General features: G+C 43.2%; 2 protein-coding genes across 3 annotated transcripts in view; one reads left to right on the top strand and one right to left on the bottom strand.

Annotated features, from left to right (window-relative positions):
• Positions 1-21,086, top strand: part of kirrel3l (kirre like nephrin family adhesion molecule 3, like) — a 44,594-nt gene extending 23,508 nt beyond the window's left edge. The window contains exons 2-15 of one of the 2 annotated variants that reach the window (XM_017426527.3): positions 4,071-4,226; positions 4,868-5,017; positions 7,020-7,177; positions 9,195-9,345; positions 9,475-9,580; positions 9,812-9,960; positions 10,076-10,203; positions 11,415-11,541; positions 13,112-13,212; positions 13,897-14,095; positions 16,468-16,587; positions 18,270-18,379; positions 18,560-18,649; positions 18,795-21,086. In XM_017426527.3, the coding sequence (XP_017282016.1) occupies positions 4,071-4,226; positions 4,868-5,017; positions 7,020-7,177; positions 9,195-9,345; positions 9,475-9,580; positions 9,812-9,960; positions 10,076-10,203; positions 11,415-11,541; positions 13,112-13,212; positions 13,897-14,095; positions 16,468-16,587; positions 18,270-18,379; positions 18,560-18,649; positions 18,795-19,286 (2,237 nt within the window). In that variant the 3' untranslated portion in view covers positions 19,287-21,086. The remainder of the gene's footprint in view (positions 1-4,070; positions 4,227-4,867; positions 5,018-7,019; positions 7,178-9,194; positions 9,346-9,474; positions 9,581-9,811; positions 9,961-10,075; positions 10,204-11,414; positions 11,542-13,111; positions 13,213-13,896; positions 14,096-16,467; positions 16,588-18,269; positions 18,380-18,559; positions 18,650-18,794) is intronic. The other variant, XM_017426528.2, reaches the window with a different exon arrangement.
• Positions 21,087-21,950: 864 nt separating this feature from the next.
• The window catches only part of zmp:0000001114 (suppressor of tumorigenicity 14 protein homolog), a 27,615-nt gene continuing 22,919 nt past the window's right edge, over positions 21,951-26,646 (bottom strand). Inside the window, exons 18-20 of the mRNA XM_017426526.2 lie at positions 25,078-25,346; positions 24,366-24,502; positions 21,951-24,219 (exon numbers count right to left, since the gene is read on the bottom strand). Coding sequence (XP_017282015.1) covers positions 24,058-24,219; positions 24,366-24,502; positions 25,078-25,346 — 568 coding nt within the window. The 3' untranslated portion in view covers positions 21,951-24,057. The remainder of the gene's footprint in view (positions 24,220-24,365; positions 24,503-25,077; positions 25,347-26,646) is intronic.

Below are 26,646 nucleotides of genomic sequence, written 5' to 3' on the forward strand. Positions count from 1 at the left end.
GGGGGGGGGGGCGTGCAGGGTGAAGTGCAAAGCTCTTTAATAGGTGGAGCTCAAGTCAGGAAGGCTGCTCTGCACTTAACTTCAACCACATGACGGAAAAGTCACTGTGTCAATGTAACCGCTAAATGTGTCCTCCGGTGCCTGACAAGTTGCTTTGGCCATTAACACTGGCCTGTCCTCGGCTTTCATTCACACATTAAGATGCGTACACAGGGATATAAACATAACACAATCTCAGACAGGCAAACACACACAAAAAAGCACATAAATGAATCCTCATATGTACCCACTGGCATGAAATGATATTCCATTTTAAGAAATATGGATTAAAACGTAACAAATGTGCTTTGACCTTGTTACTAAGAGGATAGAAAATACACACTTGCTATACACCAAGCAAGGTAAAAAAAAAAAAAAACAACAACATTAAATGCATTTGTTATTGTGAAAAGACTTGCACATCTTAAATCAACATTTTGAATCTGTTTAAGTGAAGTTAATATCTTACTCGTTGTAGATAGCTCTTTGAACGTCCTAAGCCGGGCGAAATAGAGCTCAATACATCTAACCTGTTACCTGCATGTGCATCTAGCACCACACTAGATACAGCAAGGGTCAAAGGTCACTCTGAAACAACATTGCATGCTTTCCCCATATCTATGTAGTGAACGGTCAAGAATGTCTCCCTAGATTTATCAATGGTATTCTTCAAAAACAGCCCATATTGGTCCAGAAAACAGACAGAACACAGAACACACAATGCAGGCAGATACGAACCACCAGTGTTCAAATATTGATTCAGAAACACCAAAAGAAACAAGAAAAAAAAGACAAATAAGTGAGAAATTTGCTGAGATCATCTAGGCAAATATGGGTGTGAAGAAAACCACACGTAAACAAACAACCATTCAAAAAATAGTTACTCACCACCACATAGCTACGTTTTGATGACTCTTGGATATCTCTGCTACCAGTTGTAGTCAAACATAAGCATACATAATAAACAAGAAATGAACAATAACTCTAATATTTACTGCTTTTCTCAAAAGTTCATCATCACAGTCAAATGTCTCCAATTAGACTCTGACCTTTCTAGTTCCGGTCTTGTTGGAGCATGATCATAAGGAGTGTGCAAGTCAAATGCTTTGAAGTAACAAGCTGGTGGCCAGTCCAAAAGTGACCGAGATGAAAGTGAATTGTTGTTGTCTTAAAGCAATTTTAATATCAAAAGTTCATATGACTCTTTACAAGAACGTCAGTTTCACTGACAGATTTTTTTTAGAGCTTCGTGGTTGTTTTAAAGCACAAATAGCTATCTGTCGCACCTATGGTGGGTATTTGGTAGGAAAATCCTAATATTTCCGCTGGAATAATGTGAAACCTTTGAGACTGGAGTTTTTTATTAGACAACAGTCCGCTTTGGTCTTGGTCTAGCTTGGAGGAGCAGTTAGCTCGTCAGTCAGGTCAGAATGAAACTGTCGTTGTTCAAAGAGCTATCTATAACAGATAAGGTGCTGATCTTTCTGAACCTTTCCCTAAGCTTCCAACGACGATCACCTCCGCACATATTTACCGTCATTGTCAAATAATTCAACATCCACAGGAGAAACGTTTGAATTTCAAGGAGATTGAATTATTTCTGCTTGAATGTGTCTCAACTGCAGCCAAGATACAAGCTCCTCATTTTTAGTCTGTTACAGAAAAAAAAACACTCAAAAAGTGTGTTTGTGTACTTGAAGGATGGGGGTACGTGGCACTACAGCATACCAAGAACAAGCCTCTTCACACCCACAGCTTCTGCTTCTTCTGACTTCTTCTTCTCCACCAATTCTTTGTCTGGTTCTGTTCCTTCCCTCTCTCCCTCTCTCTCTCTCTCTCTCTCTCCACGTCAGAAATGTATTCATGTAATTAAGCTGCTAATACACCGTCAAAGAATTGTCTAATTCAGCAAGGAGGAATTAAAGGAATCTGGCATGAGTCATTAGCCAGTCGAGATGTTCTGTTCAGCGTTTTCAATAAGGGATCTGGAGAGCCATGAATCACTTATATGGCATGAAAACACTCTCTGCAGCACATGCCCTGTAGTTTATATTTGTACGGCGGTATATATAAGCGTGCGCGCGCGTGGCGTTAATTGCCATTTGAGAGTGTGAAAAATTGTACGTGGGTGAGGTAAAGAGAAACAATTCAATGCATATAATCCATCTAAACAATCAACCAATGCAGTGAATTATTGTCCATTGTAAACATTTAGATATTCTGGGCGAGTGACTTAATTGCAATCAATGTTGCGAGCACAAAGAGAGAGCGAGCGAGAGAGAGAGAAAAACTCTTTCTGCAAGAGGAGGAAGAAGAAACAGTGCTCACATAAAGGCTGAATGTTGGGCAGGCACACTGTGAAAACATTTTTTTTTTTTAAGTATGACGGGAAAATTCTATCCTTCGCTAAATGCCTAATAGCCTGAGCTTGAAGACGCTCCACTTTTCATTGATGCTCTCAAATTGGCCCTTTTTTGATCCACAGTGCGTGACACACATACAGTCTACCTGTCTGCACCCACGGCTCATTTGCCTTTTAAAACTCTTCCAATGCCTTTTCTGTTTTTTTCTTTTTTTTTTTTTTTTTTTTCCTGATCAACCATCAATTATCACCTCCCTCAAGGGAAGATGGAGAGTAAAAGACAATGGGTGCATGTGAGACTGGGCTTTCAGGAGGGGGGTGGATGCTGAGGACTGGTTGGGGAGAACTCACGCTCTTGATGAGCTCACTGTTTGGCAGCTTTAATTGTGCTGTTGTGTGAAAGGGGCGCGAGGGCACCGAAGGGGCGAAGGAGGAGAGGACGTTTAAGGTTCGACCCTTGGTGCACCCAGAGATGAAGTGGGTAATTGAGTGCAGAATAAACACCGCCAACAACCTCGGAAGCCCCCCCTTTTTGAGAGGAGAAAAAGGGAAAAGAAAATAGCGAGGAAGAGGGGGACGAGATGAGGAAAGAGAAAAGGGTGAGATGGAGAGAAAATCCCATCTACCCTCTGGGGGGAAAAGCTGCTATTGAAAAGCTATTAAAGTTGCATTTAGCAGGATTGATTGGAAATGAAGAGGCCTATTAAAAGAGAGGGACAAGAGGACAATAGCGCGTCTCTGGCCGCCGTATGTTGCCCTCCTTTCAGTGTCTTTCTTTGCTGCGGAAGGAGGGGGGCAACCCTGTCTGTTTAAGCGCTCCCACCAAGAGAAGCAGTTAAAGGGAGGGGGGGCTTAGCTGTGGCTGAATAGAACCGTCTTTATCTTCCTTCGTCCCCCTTCTATTCTCCACTGAGCAACAAAGAAATAGAGATGGAGAATGAAGAAAGTTGTTTTTTTTTTCTAAGTCTTCTTCCCAAATCACAGACACCCCACTTAGATAACCAAGCAACTGCCTCTCCGTCTTACCTCCTACCTCCCCCTCCCTATGGATTTGTTACCTCTGGAGTGTTGCCATCTTCTCCCTGCCAGTGGGATTTGTAATACTCAATCTTTTAGTATAGCGCCACAAAACAGTTGGGGCTGAGAATCCGCGTTCATGCTGTGTTCTCTTGCATATATGTGTGTATGAAGGCGAGCCAGCCAATCCGGAGAGACAGCGTGCCTTGCTTAAACACAGCAGCGAAACGGCAGCAGGTGTCTCAGCTGACTTTCAGCAGGCTCAAACGGATGGTTCCCCCGGGAACTTTAATGGAGTTTTGATTGTTTAACATCCATTTTTACACACACACCAAAAAGAAAGCGCACTGAAAGAGTGGCAGTTTTTCCTTCCCCAGAAAGTGTGTTTGCTTCATGTCGGTGAGCATATAACCATATGGTCTTTTGAAACGGTTAAATAAGTCATGAGGCACTGCTGACTCTACTTCTTGGAAGCCACACTGAAGGGGAGAGAAATAGTTTCACACATGTCAGCCTAGTTCGTTTTGCCCTGCACAAAGAGTGAGCCGTCCGGTTCATGGCCGTCTTATTTTTTTCACGCTCTCCACACTGAAAGTTACATGTCCTCTGTTTTTAATATACTCGCATTGTCCTTTTTCCTTTCTCCTCCCAGAAGCCACCCAAGCGGCCTACTTCTCCCAGCAGCCCCAGGACCAGGTGGTGGTGTCAGGTCATTCGGTGACCCTACCTTGTGTCATCGTGGGCTACAGAGGAATGGTACAGTGGACCAAAGATGGTCTAGCCTTGGGTGGAGAGAGAGACCTACCAGGTACAATCACTAACCTTTTCTTTAACCACCCTCCCTCTCTGAATTTATTGTCCTCCGTGTCTCTTGTGTTGTTGCGATCAATGCCAGGTCTCATTAGAAATCAGCCCCCTCACTCTGTCAAACCGTTGGGGTTTTACACAAATGAATGGCGAGGGAAGAACGCTCCGCTGACAGATCGGCCTACTGCTGCACACACCAAACTTTAATTTGTTGCTTAGCATTTTAAGAGTCTTGTAGCAAGGAGGATAATCAATTGGCTTTTGTCACGCACTGACATTTAAATATGTAGCCGAGTAGAGAGAGAGCGGAGAGGCTTCCTCTTGACCTTAGCAACCCCATTTTTATTGTCTGTGTTTAAAGGACAGTCTCCTCATGCAGCAGCCCCTCTCACGTGTTGCATGTTTCTAGCCTCATGCTGCTCCGCTAACACAATAGCTCAGCGCCCGGCCCTGAAAGGTGCTGAATACTTTCATTTGGGTCTTAAAAAGAGCTTTTCCACATTCTATTTTTTTTTTTTTCTTTTTTTGCCTTTTTGTTCGGAGCGCAACTCTGTTTATTTTTTCCAGTCCTTTTTGCCGAGAATTTGTTGTGGCTTCGGATTGTCCGCGTCTTACTCTATTCTCTGTGCTGGCTTCATGCAGGCTGGACGCGCTACTCCTTAATGGGCGACCCACTATCAGGCGAGCACAGCTTGCTGATCGATTCAGCGGAGCTGGCGGATGACGCGGTGTATGAGTGTCAGGCTACACAGGCGGGGCTCCGATCCCACCGTGCCAAGCTCACTGTACTAGGTAAGATACACAGCTCACTCACGATCCTCACAGCCAGCCACCCCCTCCAACCCTCCATGCCAAGGCTGCAGGCTGGCAGGGCTCTGGGGGAAGAAAAAAAAAACCCATCTGGGTGCTCTTTTCACATAATGCCAAAGCATAATTATTGGGCAATCATGTAAATTGTCTGTATCAGTGTGTTTGTTTGTTTGTTAGCAAAATATCCAATGAGCCATTTGATGGATTTGAACAAAACTCTCAGAAAGTAATCACTGGATGTACATCTGCAAGTGATTAACTTTTAGAATCAACCTGATTCAAGATGGCTGCCACAGCTAATCAACTTTAAAAAGGGCAAAAATGAGTATAACTCAGCCAGTTTCACAGATACAGAACTACAATTTGGTTTGGTAGCAACTGAGAGTGATCCCGTCTCATATTATTAACGGCAACAAGATCTTTGTTTAAAGTTTTGGCGTGCACAGAAGCAGGCGACATGCTTTCCTTCATGGAATGCTTGTTTCATTCTAAATTTAATTATACCACGAGCAGCGACAAAAAAAAAAAAAAAAAAAGAAACTGATCACATTAAAAGACACTGGATAAAAATACACTGGAGCTGATATACACGAAACATCTTTAAGAATATGTCAAAGACGGCAAAAGATGAAGCAAGCAAAAAAAAAAAAAGGGAAACGCCTCTTCTCTCAGTGGCAATAATCAAGACTGTTCAGGTCCAAGATAATGTGATTGCTGCAGTCACAAACGACTTGCACAGTCGCCTGAAAGTCCAGATCTGCACAGTTAGCACATTTCACAGTGAGCCATAACATCTATCAACCACACAGGCGGCTTTTTTTTTACATTAACGTGATGTGAGTGATCTACATCTTCACACAGAGAAGTGGAGGGTTTGTTGGAGGGGATACAGGGGGAGGGAGATCAGCGTGGGGAGGATTAGGAGTGACAGATCTTGTGGGACTCCACAAAGCACTGCTGGCATCTGGTGGCTTGCAAAGGAATACCACTCCATTAATTAGTCCCGTCGATAGTCTATAAATTAGCCCTCGAGCAAATATTATCACGAAGAGAGACTTAGAAGCTGCAGATTATGACCATGAGAACTTTTTCCACCACAAATCCTGCCGTGTTTGAATCTATATGTGGCCATTAAGAGAGCACTGAAGACAAATAGTAGAGATAAAGATGTTGAAATCACCAGTGATTTGTCGGAACATTTTAACTAAATTATTTCGTTTGAAGTCAATAAATACCCCTCCGAAAGACCAAAACTGGCTGTTTGCGAACGTTATATGTGTAACACAGATATATAAATGAAATCAGCCTGCAGTTTGTGAGACCATGAGTCTGAAAGAGGAAGGAGAGACTTTCCTGTGTGTGTGTGTATAAATCAATGTGGCCAGATGAGACCAAAGCAATCCTGCACACAGTCAAAGGAGTCAACGGTGGGAGTGCAGTCAGGGGAATCGGCATGGAAATTAAAATCACCTAGCACTCGGATTCCATTAGTGTCCGTGCCGCCGCAACGGAAGGACCTCTGACAATTCAGATACACACAGTGAAATTGGTTCGGCGGAGGGTGCGAGAAAGGCCAGCACAAACCCCATGTTTATGCCTTCTCTTATTGGTCGGGGGGAGATAGACGCCTTCATCAGGGGTGGCACGCTTGGCTTGCCGGTGGTGCGTGCGAAACCATGCAAATAAATGAACAAATAAGCAATTCAGCTGCAACATCGCTCTGCAACGGTAGGAGCAAATAGAGTAATAATGTTAGTCCCAAGAAAGGAAATAAATAAGGTTGAGTGTTTCTCCCTTTTTTTCTCTGAAAAAAACAACTGTTCTTGGTCTTTTCTCATGTCTAAAACCACATCTTGTTCACAGGCAATATTGTTATGCATTGACGTCGAGCTAAGAGCAACGGCGAGCTCAATATTAGTTTTGCTTCAGTTCTTGCCTGAAATTGTCTGGGTTTTTTTTGAGCAGTGTTTGTTTTGCTTTTCAGTTCCTCCCTCTGACCCCGTGGTGGAAGGCAGCCCAGTCGTACGTCTCAAGGCTCACACGCCTCACAACCTCACCTGCCGAGCCTCGGGAGCCAAACCCGCTGCAGAGATCACCTGGTACAGAGACGGAGAGGTCATGGAGACTGCAATTTATTCCAAGGTACACTGCAAACAAATCCATACACAGCATATCCATTCAATCACCAACACCAGAAAGGTCGCAAAATGTAGCAGTGGGTGGAAATAAATGCAAAGCTGTCCAAAACAGATGTATTTGTGTGAACGCTGATTCAGTTATAACTATTCACACTATAGTTATCCTGTTTCTCTTTCCCATGTCCTTTTTCAATAATTATTTAGATATGTAACTACTTCTGCATACTTTGTTCTATTTTATCCATTCAAATGTCCAAATATGAAGCTCATTCAGGCCATTCCAGGATTTGACTTTTGGTTTTTGTAACTTTTAATTCTATTTAATTTTATTTTTCTCCACAGAAATGTATTGAAATCTGTAATTCCTTCGAAAACATGCTTGCTTTGAAATCTACTTTTAGCTCGTGTTTTGCTACCTTTAGCTTTAAGCTAAGGATTTGCCATTTTGACCTTTTAAATAGAATTTTGTTCATTTTAGCGACTGTTTTGACAGTTTTGGCGTTTGGTTACTTCTAGCCTTAAACTAGCATTTTGCCACTTTTAGCTTTTAGCTGATGTTTTGCTATTTTTAGCTAGTGTTTTGGTGGTTTTAATTTTGAGCTAGTCTTTTGCTACTTTTAGAGTTGAGCTAACATATTGGTATTTTTACGTTTTGCGAGGGTTTCAGGGTTTAGCTAGCGTTTGTCTCTTAGCTTTTAGCTGATGCTCTGCTTCTTTTAGCTTTAACAACTCAAGTTCAGCCTTATTTAGCAAATTTCCAGCAGTCAGCGTTCACACTGCATGTTTGCAGAAAATGACATTTCTCTGGTTCCTCTTGTGGTGCGACAACTCAGTCACTTTTCCACTCGTTTTCTTTTTCTCATCTTTCTCCTTTTTTCCATCACAGTTTTTCCTCTTTATCTATCGCCACCCTTTCCTTGTGACATTTGTTCTCTCACTCTCTGCAGTCCCCCTCCCATTTCCACTCACGCCTGACCCCCCACCTTCTTCTCTGCTGCCTCCCCTCCACTCCACCTCCCGTTTGCTCGCTAATGCAGCGACACTACAGCATAACTGGAGCATGCCAAAGCTCAGACAGGCATGAGGGTTTCATACAGTAGAGTTTCTGCAGAGACGAATTCGCCCACAACAATGTGGAGACACAATAGGAGGGAAACCGGTGGGGGTGGGGGTGGGGAGGGCGGCAGAGCATGAGCCGGCCACGGCTGGGAAAGTGTCACATCTTTCATGCTCTCTGACCACGCTAAACGACGCTAAACGCCACGTTTAAAGAAGCCTGCAGTGACAGGGAGGAGGAGGGTATTAGGATTGGAAGGGAGAGGAGGGGGATAAGAGGATTAGAGTGGGGGCATGGTTGTAGAGGTAACTGGTGAGGCAGCATTGTTGAAAAACAGAATTTCCATTGTTATTTTCAAATTTGAGGCAGGGGTTAGACAAAAGCTTTGTCCAAGTGAGCGGCGGTGACAAGGAGTGATGTGATTTGATCTAGAATAAAAAATGCTTTTTGCGTGTCTGGCTGAGGAAGTGAAAGACCTTCCTCATTGATTTGGCTGTCAAGGGAAAAAGGTTTAGCTTTTCAGAGCTGTGTGACACTTCTTTCTCACTGTCACCACCCAAAAAAGGAAAAAAAAAAGAACACCTATCAATGTGGCCACTGCAGATTTATTTTTTCCTCTTCTCTTTATGAGAATCAAAAAGAGAAAGTGGAGGAAGCAGCGAGCCATATCCCGAGAATCCACACCTTTCTTCGCTTAGAAGTATTGATTTCTGAGCAGTAAATAGATTTAAAAGATGATGACAAACAAGGAGCGCTGATGGGGAACACTCGCAGAAATGTGGGAACAGCACAATATCCTCCCCTGCATCGTAAAATATGTGATTTACCTGACATGCCAAGGAACAGGATAGCAATTTTAACGCTTCGCACATGAAAAATAAGTCCTGCAGTGTCATGAGGTAGTGACTTGTTTTGCGCAACACTGAGCTGAGTTCGTGTTTGCTCTTGTCTTCCAACTCTACAGACACCGATGGAGGACGGGAAGAGGGAGGCAGCTGTCAGCATGCTTCCAATCGTTCCCGAAGACAGCGACTCCGGACGCACCTACACCTGCAGGGTCCTCAACCCAGCTGCCCCCGCTGGACGACAGACATCAGTCACAATCAACGTCCAGCGTGAGTCTCGCGCCCACCTGTCCGAAACAATCTTCAAGACAGTCGGCGGGTGCAAGCTCTTCCTGTACAGCGCTCGCACTCACAAAGTTGACTTTTTGAGTCTAACATGAGCATTTCTGCTTCTCAAAGACCCCCCTTCAGTGACGCTGTCGGTCCAACCTCAGACTGCGACCGAGGGGGCCAAGGTTCTCTTCATCTGCTCTGCTTCAGCCAATCCTGAGATCACTGGTTACAGGTATCCACTCGCTTCGAAAATGAACTTAGACACCTGCAAAATACGGTACGGTTCGCTTTAAAATATGGCAAAGCTGTGCACAGTTGTTGTCTTTGAGCTAAATGAGCTGCTTGATTGGCAGCGTTTGATTGGCACAAGTCTCAAATCAACTAATAGCCACTTGGATATGCATGCCTAATTGCCTCCCCTGAATGAATGCGTCGGTATAATGTGATTATTCGTGTGTCCAAGGTGGTCGAAAGGAGGAGCGCCCATCTCGGAAGCAAACGGGGACAGCCTCGAGGTGACAGTGGACTACTCTTACTTCACCGACCCCGTCTCCTGTGAGGTGTCCAATTCTGTGGGCAGTACCAACGTCAGCACCCTGGTCGATGTGCAGTGTGAGTTTAACTGAACTGAAGGGAAACATTTTTTAATCATTTGTAGCTGTGGTTTGAGAAGTCTGAAGCCTGAAACGCAGTTCCCTGCTGATTCTGACTGGCTGTTCACCCCTAGTTGGCCCCAGACTGCTGTCAGAGCCGAAGCCGATGACCGTGGACACTGGGATGGACGCGGCCTTTACTTGCGCGTGGACCGGAAACCCTCCGCTGACCCTGGCCTGGACAAAGCAAGGCTCCAGCGTGGTAAGGAGACAAACACCAAACGCCACTTTGTCTGGATGGAAATGCCTCGACACCATTCCTCCAGAGAGCAACATTCACACATGGCCTTGAGGCATGAATCCCACACCTTTTTTTTTTTTTTTTTCTCCCCCTTCTACACGTTCCTTTTTTTCAGGCTGAATCTTCAACACCTCTCAGCGTGCTCCCCGGGGGTGGGGGGGGGGGCGAAAGCCTCTGGCAGAAAACTGTCTGTCCGCTGACAGATTCGTACAGAATAATCGGTGCCCATGACGCGGTGTCATAACTCCAACACGATCAATTACCAAATCAATCAGTCAATCAATCAGCGAATGAGCCGGAGAGTGGTTCAAACAAACGGCATTCCTGCTACTCAGCTGTGCTTCGGTCTCCACCTTCTCAAAGTCGGCGCAGGTGCAACAATGAAACGTTTTCACCTTCACTTTACTCCTCACTGGTAGAAGTCTTTTACCGTACGCACCATTAAAGGGCCCGTCCCACAGGGGCCGCTCTCCTGACAACTAATATAATTTCCGAAGTTGCGCTTGGAGAAAGCAAACCCCCCCCCCCAAGTACCGGCTGCTGCTGGATGAAATAAGCGATGCCGTCATCTCAAAGAAAGAGCGCTTTCAGCCACTCTTAGGAAAATGCGCAGGCATTTTTCTAATCCACCCACTGCCACTGTCCCTCACACAGCCATGAGTAATGGATTAATTGGGTTACTCCGTAAGTGTGTGTTGAAATAAAAAAAAATAAAAAAATGGAGAGAGTGAGAGGGAGGATGTGGAGATGTGGGGGGGAGAGGAGGGGGACAGAGTGGGGATAAATGGATTAATCACAGCTTGATGGAATGACAGGATCAATGAGCTAAGGAGTGAGTGAGTGGAGGAGCTCCGGAGGCTGGGGCCCACTCACACACAGCGAGCTGCGATCTGTCCCCACTGTTTAATTACAACAATCTCCCCAGCAGCATGGTCACTCAGCGGTGGCTGGAGTGCTTAATGCTGTGATTAAAGCTCTTCACAATGAAATTAAACTCAAACTGGCAGCATTTGTTACAATGGTCAGCCCACCTCTGCGCTGCCTCCGCAGTGAGGGGGCCCACTGATGAAGGCTCGCGTTTCCTTTTGTCCGCCGCCTCGCTTCGCGCTTTTTTTTTTCTCTCTCTCTCTTTCTAACACATTTCTCACTTGTCTCCGTGGATCTCTCACCAGGTGCTCAGTAATGGCAACACCTTGCAGCTGAAGGCTGTTACCCAGGAGGATGCTGGGACGTACACCTGCAAGGCCATTGTTCCTCGGATTGGAGTTGCAGAAAGAGATGTCACTCTAACTGTAAACGGTGAGCGACTTCTTCGGGGGTGGAAAAATGTATCATACAGTAATAAAGGATTGTTCTTCGGCAAAACTTTGAAAATACTTCTATTTTTGCTTTATAAATTTAACAGAACAAATGTTTTTTTTTTAATCAAATAAAAGGCCTAGCCTTTCTTGAAGCAATGCATATTTCTCAAGTTTTAAGCTAACATCATCATTGACAAGGGAATACGAGTTGTTTGAGGCAAGCCTTGTGAAAAACATTTTCCACTATCTCATTGAAAGATCTTGCAAGATCTGCTAGCCCTCGGGGAATGCGTTGAGGGTGACTCTCAGCTACTGCTACACAAAATGTCAGCTCAACATCTGTAATATTGACCAAGTTAGTCATTTTTGTGCTTGCTAATCTTGATTAGCTGTGGCAGCAGTCATGAATGGGGTTGAGCCCAGAAGGTATTCAGTTTTATAAAATTCTGTCTTCAGGTGCATGAGGTACTTCAGAAATGCTACAGACAAACAAGCGCGCGCGCACACACACACACACACACTTTAAAAGTCTCTTTCTTTTTTAGAACAAGCAATAGATTATTGTTTGGGTTCAGCAAAGTTGGACAAATTCTTACTTTCATGATCAATAACTTTTCAACGAAGCATCAAATCACTGTAACGCATCACCCCCCCGCCCCAACAACAGAGAAACCATACTCAGTATATGTTTCTCCCAACAACAAAGACCTCTTTGTACTCAAAACAAGTCAAGCTCGGAGCTGAACGTGCTTCGAGGAGCCATCAATAAAGTAACACAAGAATCAAAATTCTCTGACAAAATTGCAAACATGCATTTTTTTCAAATTCAGCTGTTGGAATGGCATCAACAGGAGGACTAAATGTTTGATTTATAAATATCTGATTTTGGTGACAACATGATGTTAAACCAGTTGGAGTTTTTAAATGGTCCCTAATCCCTCGTTTTACTTCGTTTCTGTCTGACTCCATGCCCACACCAACAACGTCAAACACACCTGCTGCACACAGACACCAGTGTTAATCTAAGTCTGAACATACAGTTTACTGATTTCTATGACCTGTTTGTTTTTTGGGGTGCTTTTTTATTTGGCCCCTTCCATACTAAATGCTTTAAAAACATTTTTTGTGTGTGTGTGTTTGTTTGTTTTTTGACTTCTGAATCTAAAACGTTCATTTTATTAGTAGTAGTTGGTAGGTTTCTAAAAGATGAATTTGTTTATTCCATTCAAGAACTCTGAATAATCTCAGGTGAGTTTTGTGAGCCAGTTGTGAATTCAACTTTCGAATCAGGAGTTTAAACTCCTTCCACTTTCTCTAGCAGCAGAACGCTGCTTGCATGTTGTTGTCGAAATATTACAAGTTAAATTTTTATTCTGTAAAAATAGTATCTCAAATGATTTTACTGATTAATGAACGTTTTTACTTTTAGAACTGGAAAGACAAACCGCCACTGTAACTTATGCTGGGTAGTTGTGAATTTACTTTTAACAGTTTTGTGCAGAGTCAACCAAGCACAAAAATAATGATTTCTTTTATATTAACACGTCGTTCTGTCTTCCTCACCACAGGTCCACCTATCATCACAGCTGATGCCACGCAGCACGCTATCAAGCACTCTAAGGGCAAGCTGGAGTGCCGGGTGGGAAGCAGCCCCCTGCCTGAAAAGATCGTAAGTAAATCCCTCATTTGCCCCGTAGTTTATTCATTAATCCGTGGAACCAAACAAACTCTGCGTTCCTCCGAGCCACACCCAAATGAGAGCGATAACTCAGGGGAGGTTTAGCTCCGACCTCAGAGTTGCACCTTTGCTCCGACGCGTTCCAACCAACTTGTTAAAAGACACACACTCTCGCAAATTTACAGCTGTAATTGCATGAACAGGCTTGGAACGACGGCAGAGTTAGCGGAGCGGCAGGAGACGGGGTTTCTCGTGGGTTTCGGCCAAACCGCATTCAATTAGCGGCCCTAGAGGCATCACTCAGCTGACCCTGTTGAACTGCTGAAGATATGCTGGACTGAGAGAGGATAATGAGGGTGTGAGGAGGAGTGAGAGACGGGTGCCCCGCTGGCCCCAGCTGGAGACGGCAGAGAGGAGCCTTATTTCAGCTTCCAAGCCCTCCTTAGGCCTCACCTGCAGGGCAGACGTGGATGGTAGCTTAAACATGAGCCTATGAGCCATGTCAGCCACAGAGCATCTCAGAGGTCAGCAATGGGAAAGCAGAACAGAGAGAGAAACTGGTTTTTCACTCAGCAGGAGGCAGGAAACTAAGGATAAACAGCTTTGCAGGCCTCCACATTGCTCGGAATTTCTTCATAACCCAGCAGCTCACCCCCCGTTGTTCATTCTCCACAGGTGTGGACCTTTGGGGACATGAGTCTGTCCTCTGGGTCCTCCGGACGTTTCTCAGTGCAGACTGTGACCAGCGACCACGGGGTCTCGTCCTCCCTGGTGCTGTCCGAAACTCTGGCGCAGGACTTCCAGATGCGCTACAACTGCACAGCCTGGAACCGCTTCGGCACCGGCACCGCCTTGGTCACGCTGAAGGAGCAAGGTACAAACTGACAGGAGGCCTGTGCAAACATTAAATGAGGTCTCTCCACTCAAGTGGTTCTAGTCCTGGTTCTCGACTGGTTATTAAAGCAATTATTGGATGTACTTCTACAGCTGATTAACTTTTTGAGTTAACCTGATTCGAGATGGCTACTACAGCCAGCTGACCTTAAAATCGATATAACTCGACCAGTTTTACAGGTATTGAGCTAAAGTTTGTTATGAGATGTGAGAGACATTCACAGCACATGACATCTCTGGATATCATAGAAGATTGTGTGTAAAACTCTGGCATGAACGGTGGCGGGTGATATGCATTCCTCCAAGGAATATGAGGCCTTTTTTTATTTTTAAAAGATTCTTTTACAGCCATAAAGACTTGTCTTTATGTTATTTTAAAAGTTTATTTTTTTTTCCAGTGTATGTTTGTAATCTGAGTTTCTATTGAGGTTATAATTCTACCAGTCACATTTTTTTAAACAACAGCTCGTGTTTCTGAATCCCCTAAAATTCCACCATTTTGAGTACAATCTACAAACTGCTGCTCATGATATTAAAAGACCCGACAGTGTTTATGAACAGAGCAACAAACAGCGTTCATGAATTCTGCTGAAAACGGCGATTGTGAATTCCAGGTGCAGCTGTGTGCACTGCACAGAGCTGCACCTGGCAACAGTAAAAATAACAGCAAAAAAAAATTACTCAGTCTAGATATTGCCCTGTCTAGAATTAAACTGACTAAACGCTGCTCTAGCTCAAACTTTTCAAACATGGCCGTCACAATGTTTGAATTGGGCACTGGTCTGCATAAGCTCATTTTCAGTCTCTGATAAAGGCGGGTTTTGGCTCTGGCCTAGCAAAGAGTTGGTGCTATGTAAGCGCTGGGTTTTTTTCGGTGTGGTGTGGTTAAAACTGAAAAATGTGGATCTGAAGCCACTGAGCAATAGAGGCAGTTTCAGTGTTGAATCTAGTTGCAGCCACATGTAGCCTTAAATGCTCCCAACAAAACTTACACCATCATTTGGCCCAAGCAGTTCTGCCCTTATAACTTACAACAGCTGAAAATACACAAGACACACAACACAACTTCCAAAGGAGCAATCCTTGAAGGAGTTCATATTGCCCTGCCTTGTGCATGCCAGAGTAAACAAAGGTCTTGCACAATCTGCTAGCACTTGGAGTGTGTCTTGGGGATGAGTCTCAGCTACTACCACACAAGATTTTAGCTCAGTATCTGTAGAACTGAGCAAGTTGAAGCCATGTTTGTGTTGGCTGATAAGTTGTGGCTGTCATCTGTAAATTAGCTCCAAAAGTTAATCTGTTGTAGTTTCTGAGAGTAACATAAAAATTATTTCAGTGGCTCGTGAAATAGTTCGCTAACAGGCAAACCAACACACAGACACACTTTTTAGTCGCTAAATCTAGTAATCTACAAAACTTTGAATTTTAGAATAAAGTTAGCCCCGTCTTAGCTTAGACATCTAATCACATTTTAGTCATTATTTAAACACCTCTTCAACCCAAATTTGGTCAGTAGGGACCCAGCACTTGTTGGTGGAAAGTCGTTCAGTGCTATACTCAACTCCTGCTGTGCAAGGCGCTGCATTGAGTAAAATTGCATTACCTGTGCCCTTCCTCGTTGTTATCTTAATTATACTCTTCTAATCAATGTAATTTAATCAGCAGATGGCTACTTTAATGAATATGTTTGCCCCATAACATAGATATTGATTAGGGACAAAAAAATCAATTAGTGGAGCCCACATGTGTTTTCAGCTGAGAACATAATCTCTGTCACTGTCTCAGAGCCAAGCTCAGAAATGCAAGCTGCAACCCCCTCGAGTGGTCTTAAAATTAGACAGTACACTACTTCGCTGATGCTGGGGGTAACCTTTTGTTGCTGCAGACACCAAAAATGAAGCCCTCGTCGGTAATTTACATCAACGTATCAGAGCCGGGTCTCCAGAGAAACGAGGCAGCGGTATCTCCTGGAATCTCTAATTAGATTACTGTCTGTTGCTTCATTGCATGTCAGGCCTTGTTACCCTTCCTTCAGAGAGATTACAGACAATAGCCATGCTGCGAGATGCCGAATTGTCCGCGTGAGCATATGCCGCGAAATCCGCGAGAGGGCCGAGGCGGACGGTTTAGGAATTTAAAGGCACGTTTGTGGGATTAGCGAGACAGATGACTGGGATCTCCTCATTTCTTTCATTTTAATTTGGCTCATTTGTTCTGCAGATCTTTGACAAAAAAATACTATCTCTCCTTTCATCTCTCCCCCCCCACCACCTCCCTCCCCCCTTCTCTTGGCAATTATCTTCCTTCCTCCCACTTTTCCTTGCTTTCTTCTATTACCGTTTTCCCCTACAGAGGCTGTGCCGATGCTGGTAATCGTCGGTGGAGCAGTGGGTGGAGGCTGTGTGCTGCTCATCTGCGTCATCACGCTGGTCTCCCTCTGCTGCAGGCACACAGGCAAAGGTGAGCTCAACGGTCAGTATGGACAAACGGGGGAAAAGCCACTTTTTTTTCTTTAAATCCAACAAATCCCAGTATTTATGAGCTGAAAACTCAGGAGTTTTTGTGTGCAATCCTAATTTTAATAAAGTCGGGATGTTGTGTAAAATGGAAATAAAAACAGAATTAAATAATTTGCAGTATAAATCTTACATATATCTCATAAACCCACACTTTATTCACAGTGGAATATAGTAATCATCAAATGTTGAAACTAAGAAATTTTACAAATTTTTGGAAAAGAAGAAGAAAAATCAAGGTAATTTTGAACTTTATGGCAGCAACACATCTAAAAAAATAAAAGACAAGAGCAACAAAAGGCTGTAAATTAAGTAGTATGACTAAAAAACAGCTGGAGGAGCATTTTACAACAAATTAAGGCAACAGGCAGGAGGATGAGTATAAAGAGTATTTTTGAGAGGCTGAATCTCTCAGAAGTATAAAATGGGCAGTCTGTAAAAAACTGCCAAAGAATAAAGGAACAATTTAAAAAAAATAATGTTCTTCAAAAGGTATATTGGAAAGACTTTGAATATCCCATCATCTGAAGTTCATAATATCATCAAGAGATTTCAAGAATCTGGGGAAAATCTCTGTGTGCAAAGGGTAAAGTGAAAGGTCAACACTGGATGTTTGTGATCTTCAGGCCCTCAGGCAGCTCTGCATTAAAAACAGGTCTGATTCTGTTCTGGACATCACTGAAGTGGGAACACTTTCACAGACCACTGTCTGTAAACATGGTTCACCGTGGCATCCACAAATACTGCTTACAGCTCTGTCAGGCGAAGAAGAAGCCAGATGTGAACACCATCCAGAAATGCTGCTGTCAGATAAATCCCAGTTTGAAATTCATTTAGAAACCCCGAAGACCACGTCCTCACTACAAAAGAGGAGAGGGACCAGCAGGACTGTGATCAGCACACAGTTCAAAAGCCTGCCTCTGTGATGGTATGGGGGTGCATTAGTTTCTATGACATGTACAGCTCACACATGTGGAAGGGAATAAGGAAAAGTATATACAAGTTTTAGAACAACATCTGCTCCCATCCAGATGATGTCTTTTTCAGGGAAGGCCTTGCATATTTCAGACGATGCTAAACCTCATACGGCATCATTACAACAGCATGGATCTGTAGTAGAAGAATCTGGGTGCTGAGCAGACCTGCCTGCAGTCCAGAACCTCTCATCAATTATAAACATTTGGGCATTATGAAACTAACAATCTGGCAAAGACAACCCAGGACTGTTAAACAGCTAGAATTAGACAAGAATGGGAGATACTCCCCTTTAAAAGCTCCAGCAGCTGCTCTCCTCAGTTCTTAGATGTTTACACTTAGTTAATATAGAAGATGCTTCGCAGAGGGAAATATGGACCTGTACCAGTTTTTATGAGATGTGTTGCTGCCATTAAATGCAAAAGTGCCCCCCCCCCACCTCAAAATGGTACAATTGCTTAGTTTTAACATTTGATATGTTTACTTTGTTCCATTGGGAATAAAATACATATTTATGAGTTCTGCAAATCATTGCATTCTGTTATTATTTACATTTTACACGTCTCAATGATTTTTTTAAATTGGGGTTGTAGTTTCATCTTGCATTCAAATGTCCAAGTGTGCCAGTGAATTTAAACAGAGCACCTTTTTCAAATCCCACAGGTAAAAGGTGCACTCGTCTGTCCAAGAGTGACATCAGAGTTCAGATCGTTCACAGCGATCACAACGCCACGCGTGGCAATGATGACGAGGAGGACGTCAAAGAACCAATGGTAGGTCTATTTTTTTCTTACCTTCTCTCTGTGTATCAAACACATCTAGTGAAGGGAGGCAGAAAAAGGGGGGGGCTAACATTAACATTGCAGCAGAACACTCAGACTTTCTTTTGTTCTGACTCAAGTGAGGTCTTGTTCAACCTTGTAACGCTTTAGAAATGCATGGTTTTCCCTCAGGCTCCCAACAGCAGCGAGTCTCCGGGGACGTCGCGCACAGAACACAGCGACCTCTTAGAGGAGGAGGATGACGAAAGATCGGACATCAAGGTAAAACACTTGAAAAAGAGTAGCAAGTGGAAGGTTTTTTCTTTTTTTAAAAAAAAAAAGAAAAAAAAGAAAACCTTTGCACATAAAATGCTGAATAGATTTAAACCTAAGATTGATTTTTTTTTTTTTTCTGACTTCTTCACAGGATCCAACCAATGGGTACTACAATGTTCGTGGCCATGACGACCGTCACATCCGCAACAGTGGATTCTCAGAGTACGTGCCCAACTCTCGGCCGGTCTACACTCCGTCACAGCTGCCCTCCCCCAGCCCAGTGTACGGCCAGCAGGGCACCCAGCCTCGGATCTACGAATTCAACCATCGCTACGCTACCAACACAGTTAGCAGGACCTCATACGAGCAGCAGCAAGCGGCCCAGCAGCAACCCGCGCAACCAGCTAGCATATATCCCACCGATCCCCTCTACAGTGGCTCAGCGTACCTGCCCGCTACCTACGGCCGTGCCTTCACTAGCTACGTAAAGCCTGCTTCCTACGAGAAGGTGGACGCGTACGACCAATCGGACCAAGCCAGCAAGGTGTCCAGCTCGTCTCGCTTCTCTTATGCCTCCTCACAAGTGTCCTCCCAGCAGTCAGACTATGGCCGGCCCTCACAACGCATGCAGACTCATGTCTGATTGGACAAAACATGAAAAAAGAAAAAAGATCAAATAACAATGAAGAGTTACACACTCTATGCTCACGCGTGGCTGAACTAACATTAACAGAAACTTTGTTTACTGACACAGTCCTGCAAGGATTGATTTGGACAGAATTCGCAGGAAGTTGGGATTTTGGTTTTTCTGGAACCAACCTGGGATGGAAGCTGGCATTTACAATAATGCTACTGGTGTGAACTCCTGAGATGGAAAACCCAGCAGAGCAGGTCAACTCTCCCAGTCGAACCTGCAGAAATGTTCTCTGAGCGCAACCGGAAGATTTTTGGTGTCTTACAGAGCTGGGATGACCTTTTCTTCTGCATTCCAGCGTTTACTTTAACACTAAATGTGGTTGGGGGGAAAGAAAAACAACCTTTTAGATACACTGAAAGAAAATGCAACAAGCTAAGACGTATTTGAGGAAAAAAAATAAACTATTTGAACAGCCTTTTATTGTCTGTCATTTGGTGTCTTGTTGGCATGCAAAAGGAATTCTAAGCACATTTGTGTCTGTCATCAACAAAAGACTGAGCTATTCAAAGAAACAAGCATAAACTATTCTGCACAACAAGCTCGTTGTACCGACCAACAAGTGCTTCAGGAACCGTACTGTACAGAGAGGAACCATCAGTGGGAACACATCTGGACAGAGCTGTATTCCTGGAGCATCTTGTGATAACCGTTACACATTTTGGATACCGAAGAGGTGCTTTTGAGCGGATAAAAACAAGGAGATGTAAAGAGAATGTGTATTTCAGCCTTCGTTTTAATGGAAGACTAGGTTAACTTTACATTGTGCTAGATGGAGGAGATTAGGGCCAAGAGATTCCAAAGATGATAACAACTGTGTGGGGAAGAAGAAAAAAAAATGGGAGAAAACAACTGCTGTCCTACCCCTTGTGTTGTTTCCTGCTGTTTTCTCTGATTGTAAAATGAAGATATGAACAGAACAATCAAATGTGATGTTGTTGGAGGGGTGGGGGTGGGGGGGAAACGTTGGCAATCCTGAATTTGTCGTAAACTTGAATTTGGAGTCGACCTCAGCAGGTCGAGGTGGCGTTTTCGAGGCAGTTCTAACGTGGGTCACTCACTCTCTCTCTAAAGTTTTACAACTCAATCAAATTGTCTCAATGTTTACAAGAAACAGTACTACCCTGAAAACACTGAGTATCTGTACAAATGGCTGAGCTCATACCTTCTCTCTGTTGCATGCAAACGGTGTGTCTTGTGACAAAAATTTTCAGCGTTTTCCATTCACCGCCATTTCACGTTTCGAGACGTTGGGGCGTCCGCGCTCGATCCATTCCATGACCTGGATGTTTTAGTATGGACAACTTGTACTGCCATTTGTCTATTTCTACGAGCTAGTGCCAGGCAGCCTAACCAGAAGACAAACGCCGCTTGAAGGAAGTGGGCAAACATCATCGCTTTGTCTTTTTATTTTTATATTTTCTATAAGCCTTAAAGTACAGCGTGTAAGCTGCTCTATTGTAAAGTATCTTTATATACATATCTGTATCTACTTTGGTTGATTTTTTTGACTCCATTGATGTTCTTGTCGAAGTTGTTCATCAATCGTTGAATGCAGTTATTATGCTTTTTCTTTTTCCTTCTTTCTTTCCGGAACACAACTAATTGCCATTTGTTTGTTCATTCTTATGATAATGTATTAAGAATTTTATTTGCTAGAAATGAGCTATTGTTGCTTGTACCTTTGTACACATATTTATATTTAAATAAAACCATTTCCGATAAAAAATAAATAAATAAAAATTTGAAGGCTTTGCATTTTTTAAGGAATGCCCACTTTCACGCAGGAGTTTTAAACTTTACATCGTGTTAAGAAACGGTAGCTAGTGCTGTTTTGGTCAAATTTTGAAAAATAATATTTGAGATCCCACGCAAAATAGCGCAATATGCTAGTTTTTAGTATGTGTTGGAGATGACTCAGCTTCTATCGCACCAAGGTTTAGCTCAATTTCTGTAAAATGAAATTGAGTTATAGCCATTTTTGTTTGCCAAGTTCAGCAAGCTGTGGCGGCCATCCTAAGTTGGGTCGACTTCAAAAGTCAATCCATTGTTGAAGTGCATTTAATGATTACGTTTGAAAAATTTTATTAAAATCCATTCAGCAGTTTATCAGATATTTAAGCTAATGTCACACAGACAGGCAAAAAAACAAAAAAATAAAACATTATTGCTCACCTTAACTGAAGCAGACTTCGGTGAATCGTGGAAGGTTATCAGTTGCACACAGGGCTTCAAGTGACAAACAAAGCTTCCCATGAAGAAAAAGTGATGAATACATAAATTAGCAGCTCTGTCTGTGTTGATTTTCCTATTCCCCTACTGGTGTTCTGCGTTTAATGAAGACAGATGAGACAGCAGAACCCCCACCGTACGCGTCTCCACCTCCTCGAGTCAACATGCCCATTTGGAAGGGTAATAAGAGGGGAGCTGTGACAAAGGAAGGTATTATTTGACGATATGAGCTCATCCTGTCACCGCTGTTCCCCAGGTGTGCACGCTGCTCACCGACGGGGAGGAGAACTACATTCTCATTACAATTCTACTGAGAGAGGGGGACAAGGCCTCCCAACACATGCAGTTATTACGCTCAACACGATACAAAACGAGACCTCGTCAAAGGAAAACAGGTGATTTAATTAGGTCCTGAACAATCAGATTAAAAAGGTTTACTACCATCATTCTCTCATAGAAAAACATTTAAAATCATATATAAAAAGGAAGAAAGAGAGGTCCAATATTCAAATCACAGCCTGCACCAATTAAAAAAAAACTTTAAAAGTTGTAGGTTCTCCAACAATTCCTGCAAAGAACACATATTTACACTTTTGTAGTTTTGCAAATTGCGCAGGAACTACTAAAAAAAAGGCAACCTGAGAGACATCCTCAATGATTTTACTGTCAGCCCTTCAATAAATAACACTTAGGCAAATTTTTAGAGAGCTTACTCTGTTCCAGAATAAGTCAAACATAAATAAAAAAAATTAAAAACCACCCAGTCATATCCGTTGATTAAATTGGTTTGTGACTACGGAGAAGAAACTAAGAGAGCTTCGAATGGCCACTGATTGAGTTTAACTCTCAGGCGTCTGCGGCTCGAGACACCGATCACCCTGAGCTCAAGTGAAGACACAGGCAAGAGCCAGCTGGACCTCCTCCTCATCCTCCTCATCCTCCCACCCAGCCAACTAAATGACATTTTGTCACAGGTCACAGATCGCAAAGGGAAGCACACGGCTAAGAATAGGAAATAAATACTAATGGGAATCACTCCAGTCAAATTATTCAAGGACCACGCTGGTATTTTTTGGTATGTTTTAGCTCGCCAATTACAAATCTGGTCTGCTCTACTGCTGGCCATTTTCCAAAACAAATCACGGGCTTTTAGATGGATTAATGCCTTCTCTGCCTTCCAGGCAGCGTTTGGTTTTCATACATTTCACCATAATAGGAAGACTTGTTCAAGAATGTAGTTTNCCCCCCCCACCTTTTTTTAAAAAATCTTTTTACCTCTTTTAGTTTTCCTCATCCATGCTTAAACCTGCCTGAGTCTAAAGATAAGGTGAAAGATTGACTCCAGCAGGAAATCGCAACCCTAAAAAAATTCAGATAAACAAAACAAGATTTAAAAACAAACATTTTTTTTAAAGAGAATGACGATGTTCATAAAGAAATCACACTTTAAAAGCTGCAAAACGTCCACACTGGAAAGTTAACAGTCAATGTGTTAATTATTCCTGAAGCTGTAACTCAGATCGGGGTTCTGCCGAAAGGCTAGGAACAATTAACATCTTACCTGTTGTAGATCTCTCTTTGAGCACGTTCAGTTTGGAGGAACAGATTAATTCGGGCCAGATTAATGAGCTAACGGCCAGAATGAGCTTGAGTCAAGACCAAAGTAGGTTGGTCCCATCTTAAAACTGCTCGAATGCAGTGTTTCATGCAAAAATCACTTTAAAAAAATCAACAAAACAAAAACTTTCAGGTTTGCATTATATGGCCATTCCAACAAAAAAATATGTTATATTCCTGCGAGAAGTGCCAACAGGCAGCACCAGAGTGCTACAGCCAGCTGCTGCTGCTGCAACAATTTGCTCTTGCAATTTACTACAGACTCAGTAAACGTGATGAGAATTTGATGGAAAAGTAAAATTGTACTGACTGCATGATATGCTATAAAACCTTTGCGATTAGAGTCGTTTTATGGCAGCACCAATCCACTTTAGTCTTGGTCCTGCTCAAACTAGCCATTAGCTCATCAACCTGGTCTCCAAACTGAGGCTTTTTAAAACTATTTACAACAGAGATGTTAATTGTTCACAACCTTTCCACAGAAGCCCACTTACAAAGGTCTGAACTATCTCCTTTCATAAGATGTTTCCATGTTTGAGCACATTTTATAGTATAAACAGCCAGTTTCACATTGCATGAACAAATAGGGACATAAACTGCTAAAAAAAATGCTTTTAGAAAGTGTACAAAAATACAATATGTGTAACTTTTAGTGTGTGCACTTTTGAGTTGAAGGGTGCTCATGTGGGGGTTAGCAACCAAATAAAGTGCTTCAAGTTATTCGTCTGAGTAAGCTGAGCTCCACGCAACAGTACGCTCGGCCTGCTGCTAAGAAGGAATAAAACTCAGAGAGAATTGTCTTGAACCCGACTAAAATGTTCCGTCACCGCTATTTTCAGCACTTGGATGTTTCCCGCTCTGAATGTCGTCATCAAATATTTGCTTCCTTTTTGATCCAGTCTCGCAGCTTGGTGATGCGCGTGTAGACGCCAGGCTTATTCCGACGTGCGCAGCCCTCGCCCCAGCTCACCACGCCAGCCTGGAACCACTTCCCACTTTCCTCGAAACACACCAGGGGGCCTCCGGAGTCTCCCTGGTGAGCCCGGATCGGGGGTGGGGAAACGGTCATTAGATTGACTTTGGATGTGAGAGCACTATAATTACATGGGTGTGAAAACCCATCTACAGCGGCACGTTTTCATTCCTTTCCTTTCCTTGTAGAAAATTGCACAATCTCACCTGACATGCGTCGACTCCTCCAGCCAAGAAGCCGCTGCAGAGCATCCTGGACGTGACTTGGCCTTCTGTGACCACGTCGCAAACCGTGTCATTGATGATTTTCACTGACGCCTTCTGCAGGACCATTGCTACTTGACCTGCAAGAGCGTGGCAAAAAAAAAAAAAAAAAAAGGGGGTCAGCATTCTGCTACGTGACCTCTGTGTTCATCGCCAACATCAAAAGGTGCTAATGGCCTGGATTAGTGTTCACCATTGCAGGTTTAAGAAACTCCCCAAGAGCGCAGATGTGTGAGCTGATTTATGGATATGCAAGAAGGCTTAAATGAAAGAGGCAGATTAAAAAAAGATAAGGAAAAAGGAAGGCGGGGATAATACGGCGAAAGACGGGTGTCATGATGGAAGTGTGTGTGTGTGTGTGTGTGTGTGTGGGGGAGGGATTGCGAGGACATTAAAGCAGAAGGAGCCGACATGGTAAAATGAGAGAGAGATGAAGGGAAGGAACTGGGGAACTGGCAGGCCGGGGGAGAAGGTGAAGGACACAAATGAACAGATCTCCAAGAAGGACGGGGAAGTAGTAGAGTTCTTAATTGTGTTCTGAGCTGACATGGTGTAAAATTGAGGACTAACAAGGACAAATGTGTTAAAAATTGTAACAATAAACAAGAACAGAACAAAAATGGCTTAATTTCTACTGAGAATTCCTGCTCAGTACCTCCTTCCCGTTGCGCCCCCCAGCCTGTGACCCTGCAGGACATGCCTGCTGGGAAGACGTGGGAGGAAGATGGCAGGCAGATTGGTTGGATGGTGTTGCTAAACTCCAGCGGCTCACTGAGCTCCAGAAGTGAAATGTCATAGTCAAAGGTCATCGTGTTGTAATTCGGATGCGTGATGATCCTCTTTACTTTACGCATCTGACTCTCGTCGATCTTGTACTGGTACTGCAAACCACTGTATGTAATCCAGTTGGATGCGACGAGGTGGCTGTAGAAGAACGAGATTAATTGATTTAAAACATGCAAGAGCCAAATGGGTAAACAGATGCAAACTCAAGTAATCAGAACTACATTTAAAACGATAGCTCTGATCTTGAAGTGGGGTTTTGTGGAAAGGTTATGAACAGCTTATCTGTTGTAGTTCATTCTTTGAACAGTTTATTTTGACTAGAATGACAAGCTAATGGCTAGTCTGGGCAGGGCTAAGACCAAAGTGGATTGCTGCCACCTTCGAGGCCCAGTCTGGTGATCTTTGAAGTGATGTTCTGTCAAATTTTTTTCAATAGTTAGTACCTCATCATCTGTGACATCAGTCCCAGAATACAGAGTGTGGAGATAAAGGCAGAGATTTCCATCCAAGTTAAGCTAAAGGTTAGCCAAAGAAGGGCCCCGTTTTCATTATTACTGTGAACAAACACTACATTAGTTAATATTAAACCTCCACACTTTTGCATGACACAGTTTCTTTAGTTTGTTGCCGTTTTCTCAACTGAACAAAGTCAGTGTTACTCTGTGCTCTCTAACATCACAGCTGATAAAGTACTAACTACTGAGAACTACTTGACCGAACATCACTTCAAAAATGATCAGACTGTCCCTTTAAAACTCCGATCTAAACGATTTCATTAAAATTTCAAGTGAACACTGTCTTTACACAACTGTCGGTTTCACATTGCACAGTTATTTAGATGGAATTCCACAAATATTTGCAAGCGCAGGCAGCAGCAGCTAGCTGTAGCGCTTTCGGGGGCCCTTCCAACAGGAACATCAGAAGATTTCTGTCAGAAAACTGCGTGATGCAAAAGTGACAACGACGGAAATGTTTAAACAAAGAACGTTTGCATCAGTGGCGACTGGCCAGTAGGGGGCGGTTGGGCGCCGCCCCCTTTAAATTGTTTAGATAATAAATGATTTAATTCTGAACTGCAAAATACTTAGAAATGTATTTATTCATACTGTTTGTCCAATAGACATGTTAGAATTTATTAAAATAGTAAATACATAATTCTATTTAATTGCTCACATTGTGCACACTTCCTATGTGCAGGGCGCTGTTCTAATGAGAGTGTATGTAGGCGCATCAACTTTTGGCAAGCAGGTGTTTTGAGGCTAACTTTTAATTGGTTATTTAAGGTTTTCCACAGGGCGCGGCGCTCTGCGTCCTGGACACACCCATTCTGTTGTGTCATTACTGGTAGAGTGTCAGTACTGGCTAATTTTTTTTTAAAACATTGTGTGATTGGACAATCCCCGATTCGACTCATTAGCGCAGCTGCAGTTCGTTAGGT

The sequence above is a fragment of the Kryptolebias marmoratus genome, linkage group LG16 (genome assembly GCF_001649575.2).
Source record: "Kryptolebias marmoratus isolate JLee-2015 linkage group LG16, ASM164957v2, whole genome shotgun sequence".
Classification (NCBI taxonomy): domain Eukaryota; kingdom Metazoa; phylum Chordata; class Actinopteri; order Cyprinodontiformes; family Rivulidae; genus Kryptolebias; species Kryptolebias marmoratus.